Below are 9,798 nucleotides of genomic sequence, written 5' to 3' on the forward strand. Positions count from 1 at the left end.
CGTGAGCTGATTTTCAGTGGCACTCACACTGCCCAGGTCCTGGCCACCGGTCTGGGGGCTCTGCATTTTAATTTAATTTTAAATGAAGCTTCTTAAACATTTTAAAAACCTTATTTACTTTACATACAACAATAGTTTAGTTATATATTATAGACTTATAGAAAGAGACCTTCTAAAGACGTTAAAATGTATTACTGGCACGCCAAACCTTAAATTAGACTGAATAAATGAAGACTCGGCACACCACTTCTGAAAAGTTGCCGACCCCTGGTCTAGATCCATCCTCTTTGGAACCCCCTTTCAGGTAGTTGAAAGCAGCTATCAAATCCCCCCTCAGTCTTCTCTTCTGCAGACTAAATAATCCCAGTTCCATCAGCCACTCCTTATAAGTCATGTGCTCCAGCCCCCTAATCATTTTTGTTGCCCTCTGCTGGACGCTTTCCAATTTTTCCACATCCTTCTTGTAGTGTCAGGCCCAAAACTGGACACAGTACTCCAGATGAGGCCTCACCAATGCAGAATAGAGGGGAATGATCACGTCTCTCGATCTACTGGCAATACTCCTACTTATTATACAGCCCAAAATGCCGTTAACCTTCTTGGCAACAAGGGCATACTGTTGACTCATATCCATCTTCTCGTCCACTGTAACCTCTAGGTTCTTTTCTGAAGAACTGCTGCCTAGCCACTCGTCCCTAATCTGTAGCAGTGCATGGGATTCTTCCTTCTTAAATGCAGGACTCTGCACTTGTCCTTGTTGAACCTCATCAGATTTCTTGTGGCCCAATCTTCTAATTTCTCTAGGTCCCTCTGTATCCTATCCCTACCCTACAGCGTATCTATCACTCCTCTCAGTTTAGTATCATCTGCAAACTTGCTGAGGGTGCAATCCACACCATCCTCCAGATCATTAATAAAGATATTGAACAAAACCGGCCCCAGGACTGACCCTTGGGGCATTCCGCTGGATACCGGCTGCCAACTAGACATGGAGCCATTGCTCACCACCCGTTGAGCCCGACAATCTAGCCAGCTTTCTATCCACCTTATAGTCCATTCATCCAGCTCATACTTCTTTAACTTGCTGGCAAGAATACTGTGGGAGACCGTATCAAAAGCTTTGCTGAAGTCAAGGAATAAACATGTCCGCTTTCCCCTCATCCACAGAGCCAGTTATCTCATTGTAGAAGGCAATTAGGTTAGTCAGGCATGACTTGCCCTTGGTGAATCCATGCTGACTGTTCCTGATCACTTTCCTCTCCTCTAAGTGCTTCAGAATTGATTCCTTGAGGACCTGCTCCATGATTTTTCCAGGGACTGAGGTGAGGCTGACTGGCCTGTAGTTCCCCAGATCCTCCTTCTTCCCTTTCTTAAAGATGGGCGCCACATTAGCCTTTTTCCAGTCATCCGGGACCTCGCCCGATCACCATGAGTTTTCAAAGATAATGGCCAATGGCTCCGCAATCACATCCACCAACTCCTTTAGCACCCTCAGATGCAGTGCATCCGGCCCCATGGACTTGTGCTTGTCCAGCTTTTCTAAATAGTCCTGAACCACTTCTTTCTCCACAGAGGGCTGGTCACCTTGTCCCTGTACTGTGCTGCCCAGTGCGGTAGGCTGGGATCTGACCTTGTTCGTGAAGACAGAGGCGAAAAAAGCATTGAGTACATTAGCTTTTTCCACATCCTCTGTCACTAGGTTGCCTCCCCCATTCACTAAGGGGCCCACATTTTCCCTGACCTTCTTCTTGTTGCTAACATACCTGTAGAAACCCTTCTTGTTACTCTTAACATCCACTCCATGGTGAGGCTGCAAAGGAAGTTTTAGGCACACTGGCCATACAAGGAAGCCTCTGCAACCCCTCTCTACTACAAGAGAATCCCACTTGTCTAGCATGTAGAAGCATTTTAAGGGTAGTCCAGAGAGGGGTCACAGGATCCATGACTATGTAGAGGCCCGGATTACAGACAGACAGCTACTGCTACACTACCTTACGAGTTGGAGTAATGGTCTTGAAGGAGCAGCAGTTTGCCTACAGGTTAGGAGGGGCAATCTCCGACTCCTATTTCCTCCACCTGATCTTCAGACTGTGACTCAACAAAGCCCATTCACTTGGGCTGGGGATAGGAAGGGTAAATTGCACCGAACACTGGTAACACATTTCTTTTTCTACTTGTTTTATAAAAAGAACAGATAAAAGCCAAGTGTTTATCACTTACAAAACACTTCCAAACATTTTCTCTAGGTTGGCACTTTATAATCCAGCTAGAAATAAAACAAAATCACCCCTTTCCATCAATAATTGGCCAAAGGTTAGCTTTTTTGTGTTAAGAAAAGGAGTACTTGTGGCACCTTAGAGACTAACAAATTTATTAGAGCATAAGCTTTCGTGAGCTACAGCTCACTTCCGAAAGCTTATGCTCTAATAAATTTGTTAGTCTCTAAGGTGCCACAAGTACTCCTTTTCTTTTTGCGAATACAAACTAACACGGCTGCTACTCTGAAACCTTTTTTGTGTTTCAGAGTAGCAGCCGTGTTAGTCTGTATTCGCAAAAAGAAAAGGAGTACTTGTGGCACCTTAGAGACTAACAAATTTATTAGAGCATAAGCTTTCGTGAGCTACAGCTCACTTCATCGGATGCATTTGGTGGAAAAAACAGAGGAGAGATTTATATACACACACACAGAGAACATGAAACAATGGGTTTATCATACACACTGTAAGGAGAGTGATCACTTAAGATAAGCCATCACCAACAGCAGGGGGGGGAAGGAGGAAAACCTTTCATGGTGACAAGCAGGTAGGCTAATTCCAGCAGTTAACAAGAATATCAGAGGAACAGTGGGGGGTGGGGTGGGAGGGAGAAATACCATGGGGAAATAGTTTTACTTTGTGTAATGACTCATCCATTCCCAGTCTCTATTCAAGCCTAAGTTAATTGTATCCAGTTTGCAAATTAATTCCAATTCAGCAGTCTCTCGTTGGAGTCTGTTTTTGAAGCTTTTTTGTTGAAGTATAGCCACTCTTAGGTCTGTGATCGAGTGACCAGAGAGATTGAAGTGTTCTCCAACTGGTTTTTGAATGTTATAATTCTTGACGTCTGATTTGTGTCCATTCATTCTTTTACATAGAGACTGTCCAATTTGACCAATGTATATGGCAGAGGGGCATTGCTGGCACATATCACATTGGTAGATGCGCAGGTGAATGAGCCTCTGATAGTGTGGCTGATGTGATTAGGCCCTATGATGGTATCCCCTGAATAGATATGTGGACAGAGTTGGCAACGGGCTTTGTTGCAAGGATAGGTTCCTGGGTTAGTGGTTCTGTTGTGTGGTGTGTGGTTGCTGGTGAGTATTTGCTTCAGATTGGGGGGCTGTCTGTAAGCAAGGACTGGTCTGTCTCCCAAGATCTGAGAGAGCGATGGCTCGTCCTTCAGGATAGGTTGTAGATCCTTGATGATGCGTTGGAGGGGTTTTAGTTGGGGGCTGAAGGTGATGGCTAGTGGCGTTCTGTTGTTTTCTTTGTTGGGCCTGTCCTGTAGTAGGTGACTTCTGGGTACTCTTCTGGCTCTGTCAATCTGTTTCTTCACTTCAGCAGGTGGGTACTGTAGTTGTAGGAATGCATGATAGAGATCTTGTAGGTGTTTGTCTCTGTCTGAGGGGTTGGAGCAAATGCGGTTATATCGTAGCGCTTGGCTGTAGACAATGGATCGAGTGGTATGATCTGGATGAAAGCTAGAGGCATGTAGGTAAGAATAGCGGTCAGTAGGTTTCCGATATAGGGTGGTGTTTATGTGACCATCGCTTATTAGCACCGTAGTGTCCATTTCTTTTTGCGAATACAGACTAACACGGCTGCTACTCTGAAACCTATTTCCCCATGGTATTTCTCCCTCCCACCCCACCCCCCACTGTTCCTCTGATATTCTTGTTAACTGCTGGAATTAGCCTACCTGCTTGTCACCATGAAAGGTTTTCCTCCTTCCCCCCCCTGCTGTTGGTGATGGCTTATCTTAAGTGATCACTCTCCTTACAGTGTGTATGATAAACCCATTGTTTCATGTTCTCTGTGTGTGTGTATATAAATCTCTCCTCTGTTTTTTCCACCAAATGCATCCGATGAAGTGAGCTGTAGCTCACGAAAGCTTATGCTCTAATAAATTTGTTAGTCTCTAAGGTGCCACAAGTACTCCTTTTCTTTTTTGTGTTGTTAACTGTGGATCATGTAAGGAAAGGATAGTTAAAACAAATGATGCCTTGGGTACATCTTAAACCTTAAACACTTTCAGCCAAAAATAAATACTAAGTTTACAAGTGCTGCTGACCACAGATGCATATCATGGGCCAAGTTCTGCTCTCAATTACACTAGCAATGTAAATCCAGTAAATCAACAGACTTATCTGGATTTACATCTCTGTAACCTGAATCAGAACTTAGATCTGTGACTGTTTAAGAAAATTCAACATTTCATAGAACAAGGTTTCACTTAGTCACCTAAAAGCAAACCTGGTGTGGTATCGCCAGGGCCAGACTAAGGTAGGGGCTTTAGGGGCTGCAGCCCAGGGCCCCGGCTCAAGTAGGGTGGGCAAAAATAAGTCACAGGCAGTGATCTCCAACTCCAGGCTGCTAAAAGTCCTGTGGCCTCTCTTTGCCAGAAGCTGGGAATGGGCTGGATCACTTGCTGATTACCTCTTCCCTTCACTCCCTCTGGGGCATCTGGCATTGGGCAGTGTCAGCAGACAGGATGCTAGGCTGGATGGACCTGATCCAGTAGGGCTATTCTTTTGTTCTTATTGCATCCCCACATCTATCACACATGTTACATCATCTCCAACACCTGGTGCTTATGTTGCCGCCCTCCCTCCCTATCAGCTTTTCCTCAAGTCCCATCCCCCAGGCATGTGGCATCATCCCCTCCCTGACAGCAGAGATGCCGCTTACCTGTGCTCTCCTCACGCGGCAGCTCTGCCAGCCCCGGGGGACGGGGGCAGACTGGCCCCTTGCGGGCCGCTCTCCACGCTCTGCCAGCACTTACCGAACAGCGGGAGCTTGGCCTTGGCCGGGGCCGCGCGGGCGGAGCCCTCCTGCGGCTGCGGCTGCGGCTGCGGCTGCGGCGGGGACGGGAGGGAGCGAGCACCGCGGAAGGGGGGCTGCAGCTCCGGCTCGGGGGGCTGCCCCCTGCAGGCCGCTGTCCGCGCGGCGCGAAGCCGCGCAGAGCCAGGCGCTCGGGGTGGCCGAGCCGGGAGCGCGGGTGCTGGATCACAGGCGGCAGCCGGGGCGAAGCGATGCTGGGAGCCGGGGGGCGGCCGGAGGGCACCTCGCCGCGGGCAGCCATCCTGGCCGAGAGGAGGCAAGACGAGGCCGATCCGTGCCGGGCTGCTCACCCGCCTCCTCCCCAGCGCCGGGGGGTAAAAGCCGCAACACAAACCGCCAGGGGGCTGCACCTCGCTGGGTGCGGAGCCCGGAGTGCCCTCCCCTCCCGCTGTTTTAAAAGGCGGCGTAGGGAACCTTGCCAGCCCCCCCCTACCGAGGCTAGTACATTCCTGGGCCCCGTGCCGAGAGCCCGAGGTGCGGCTGGGCCAAAGAAGCCCTGGCAGTGCCCCGTGCTCGCCCCGGCCTTTCCCCCAGCCGCCCCCGACGGCTTGGAGCTGATGGTGCCTCGCTTCTGGAGCAAGGGGAGGTTGCTACAGGCAACAGAAAACGCCTGAATCCCTTTCCAACAACATTTCTGCCAGAGCGCGAGCCAGACGCAGCGCAGGGAGGCCCGGCTGCATTCCCCAGCCCCGTGACAGAAGCCATGGGAGGAAGGGAACCCCCCCGCCGCCACCACGGGACGCTCCTCCCTGCACAGCTACCGCGGGAGCGCTACCACCCGGGAACGGAGTCTTGCACGGAGCATTTACTTGCGAGCATATGGGGGGCTCCCCTTTGGCACATGTACGGAAATTAAAATAAAATATAGACTTGAGCCATGTTCTCTGTGTGTGTATATAAACCTCCCCTCTGTTTTTTCCACCAAATGCATCCGATGAAGTGAGCTGTAGCTCACGAAAGCTTATGCTCCAATAAATTTGTTAGTCTCTAAGGTGCCACAAGTCCTCCTTTTCTTTTTTAGATATCAACCTGACTCCCATCCCCAGGATGCAGCTGTCTACGAATCCGGGGCTAAAGCCTGAGTAAACAGATCTACCTTACATTGTATCCTGAAGGTCGATAAACTTGGACTCTGTCCGACCAAAAGGGAGGCAAAGTTGAGGCGCTTCAGCTGAGAGCGTCCAGCTCCCAGACCTTCAAACGCAGGGACTGGAAGAATGCCCTAGCTATTAGAGGAAAAGGGACTGTCTATTAGCTGGACAGGACAAACCATGGGGCTTTACAGAGCTGAACATCAGGTCAACATCTTTAAATGCCCCTAGAAGTGAACAGAAAGTCAATGCAGATCTTATAGCCCTGGTATAATGTGTTCCCCAGCCAACACCATCAAGTAACTAAGCAGCCATCTGCATTTTGCATCAGCTGCAGCTTCTAAGTGATCTACAAGGATAACCCTATGTAAAGCATGTTACAGTAATCCTGTCCTGAGGTGACAAAGGCATCCAATGAAGTGAGCTGTAGCTCACAAAAGCTTATGCTCAAATAAATTTGTTAGTCTCTAAGGTGCCACAAGTACTCCTTTTCTTGTTATGAGGTGGACATCAGAACACCAGGGTCATAGTCATCTTGATAGATGCCTGGGGAAAGGCCCTCTGGTCATATTACCTGGGGATTCAGAATCAAAGTTAATGATGTACACTAAGGGAAAATGAGTTTAAAGAATATGCCTAGATCCACAGAGGGATTTAGACTGCACACTTCATTTTTAGATACTTTGAAAGTCACTGGAATCCAAAAACCCTGAATTAAGCACTTAATCTCCCCATACAATGCATGGGGAGAGATAGGTGCCTGAGAATGGGATCCATAAAAAATAGCAGGCTAGTGGGTAGCCAACTAAATCAGCCAATGGGAGATGCCAACTAGATGAGTGTATCCTAAACCCATCCCTCATACAGAGTTAGCCACCCACATCTGGGTTGCAGGGAGGTGCTGGCCTATCTCCACTAGCTCTCCACAACTCAGAACCTCTCTCCTGGACTCAGGTGGCTTAGGTGCCTAAGCTGTTTTTGCAAGAAAGAGCAGAGAAGGTGGTATCTCCATTATGACTTTTAGCCCAGTGGTTAGCTCATTCACCCAGGATGTGGGAGACCCAGGTTCAATTCCCTGCCTAAATGGAGGAAATTTTAAGGGCTATTGGATATTCTGGTATGAGTATCTTTCAGTCTCTCTAGCTGAAGCTGTTCCATTGTACATAAATACTTAAAAAGTCACTGAGCCAGAGAGAGAGTGTGGACATGATTGCACACTGGTGGTTAGTCCCTCTATTTAATTTATTTAATCCAAAGTGGAACAGTTTCAGAGAGGGGACTTGGACTCAGATTTCCTGCATAGTGGGGAGTGCTCTAACCCTGGGGTTAAAAAAGTTATAGGACAGGCAATGTCTCCTGCTGCTGGATTTTGAATGGGCCTAAATCTGGTAACTGTGCTCCGAGGACCCCTACCAGATACAGGTCCCCCTGCCTATTGTCCCCAGTCCGCATCTGGTTTGAGGATACCACTGGGATTAGGTATGAGACAGGCATCTGGACGCCTATGGCAAGACATAAATTTAGACCACTAAGGGACATTTGCAGTGACAATTTAGGCACTGAGTGAGTTTAGTTGAGCACAGGGGTAGACAGTAGCTGCACACCAGTTTTGTGGATCGCAGTAGCAACTGAACCTGGGATTTAAGTGCCTAAATCTTGGGTTTAGGCACCTAAATTCCTTTGTGGCTCTGGGCTTCTGGCCCCAGTCCTGCACTGAGAATTGCATATGGGTCTCTGGGCCTGAAAATGTCAGTTGATAATCTCCAACTGTCTGAAGGATTCAAGGACATCCAAAACATCTGGATAATCAGAGTTTCAGATTAAACAAAATGTGACTAATTGGAGTATGAGGAGGGTTGATCTGTATGTGGTAATTTGTTTTTACTCTGGTTGTTATGACTGTATAAACTGTGGGGCTTATTTAACTTTTCATGCTCATACAAGGTACTGGATTGACAACACTGAATGATTATTTGTTACTTCTCTTAAAACAAACTCAATAGTTTTCCAAAGATTTCCTAAGACGAAATGTAAAGATCAAACTATATATATGTGCCAGTTTGGAGGTTTAAAAGTGTACCAGGGCACATCTCTTTTTCATAATACAACAACAAAGGATTATGTCTTGTCTTTTAGATTGTAAACTCTGGAGACATGGACTGTTGTTTAGTATGTGTTTGTATAGTACTTAGTACCCTGGGATCCAACCCAGTTGTGGCCTTAGGGCTATCACAGTATAAATGTTAAATAAGCCATAATAATTAACAATTGATTCGATGAAAGTGAATGGGAGCAAATTTAGAATTGATAAAAAGAAATACATAATGCACAATTAGCCTGTGGGTCTAATTGCCACAAAATATCATTCAAACAAACCAAAAAATCACACCACATCAGCTGATTATCTGAATTATTGAGACTGTGTGCTCAACCCTCTGCTCAGACAGAAGCAGAGTGCCGGGACCATGCCCCAAACTGAAGAGAGAAAAGGGGAGGCTGGTCTATTGTGTCAGCTAAAAGGGGTCTGAGAGTCTCCTCACCTCTTTCCCCGCTGTGCTGGGGGGACCCCCCACCCTAGACTTCCCTCCTCCTCTGGCCATCTGAAAGAATGGGGGAAATCATGGACTGTAACTTGGCCACCAGACCCTCACGATGTTCAGCAAGTCCATCCAAGACTTTGGGAGGCTGTTGAGCTGTGGCGTCCCCGCTAGGCCTGCTGGGCCCCAAATGAAGCCTGTTACAACTTATGTGCATAAAGTTACACACATGTATAAGTGTTGGCAAGACCAGGGTCTCTGCTGAGAAAAAAAAAAATCCAGAGTTACAATAAAGATTTTTTTTAAAGATGTTGGAAGAGATATAAACTCTAGGCTAAAGCTTTCCCTGTAGGCAGATTATTCCATAATTACCCTCTTCAGGGTTTCTGTTGGTTTTACACCTTCTTCCAAAGCATGTGGTGGTGATGATAGGACACTGAAATAAATGAACCAATGGCCTGATCCATTATGCTAGTCCCTAGATTCCCATGTTGAGGAAACTGCAGTAAAATTTTGAAAGTGGAAATTAACAACAATATAAAAATACTGTTGCCATGCTGTCTAGAGTGGCTCACAACTGAGTGCCAATCTCATGTCAGACTCTCAGAAAACAGGGCAGACACCCAAAGCGGTGGTATATTCTATAATTAGATTTCACCAAGCCAGTAACAGCTGTATACTCCTGGATCACTATACCAGTCTTACCATGGAGTCACAAACAGTCCCCTTAGGTACTCCAGCCTATTCTGCCAACCAGACAAACTGGACTTAGCGATAATAGTCACATAAACCAAAAATCACACCAAGTAGGTTGCTCCCAATCCCAAAGGACAAGTCACTTTCCACAGACTTGCTGGTACTTTGGAACTCACAGCAAAGACAATGCTGACAGCCAATTCTATAGTAAATTAACTATAGGTTTATTAGCTAAGAGAAAGGAATGAGAGTTATTGAGAGGTTAAAGCAGGTAAAGTATAATAATAAGTGGGTCAAAGTTTGTAAGTCCAAAATAATAGAAGTTGATAGTAGTTTCCCAAAAGTCTTTTCAGGGAACCCAGATGTTTCTAGGGA

The 9,798-nt window shown here is 46.9% G+C and overlaps 1 protein-coding gene across 5 annotated transcripts in view; it reads right to left on the bottom strand.

Annotated features, from left to right (window-relative positions):
- The window catches only part of LOC119854938 (EF-hand calcium-binding domain-containing protein 6-like), a 94,995-nt gene extending 89,215 nt beyond the window's left edge, over positions 1-5,780 (bottom strand). For all 5 annotated transcript variants that reach the window (XR_005292691.2, XM_038400208.2, XM_038400207.2 and 2 more), the window contains exon 1: positions 4,947-5,780. Coding sequence is in view for 4 of the 5 variants with exons in the window: in XM_038400208.2 (XP_038256136.1) it covers positions 4,947-5,340 (394 nt within the window). In the remaining variant the exon portion in view is untranslated. The remainder of the gene's footprint in view (positions 1-4,946) is intronic.
- Positions 5,781-9,798: the final 4,018 nt, after the last annotated feature.

The sequence above is a fragment of the Dermochelys coriacea genome, chromosome 4, assembly GCF_009764565.3.
Source record: "Dermochelys coriacea isolate rDerCor1 chromosome 4, rDerCor1.pri.v4, whole genome shotgun sequence".
In the NCBI taxonomy this organism is placed as follows: domain Eukaryota; kingdom Metazoa; phylum Chordata; order Testudines; family Dermochelyidae; genus Dermochelys; species Dermochelys coriacea.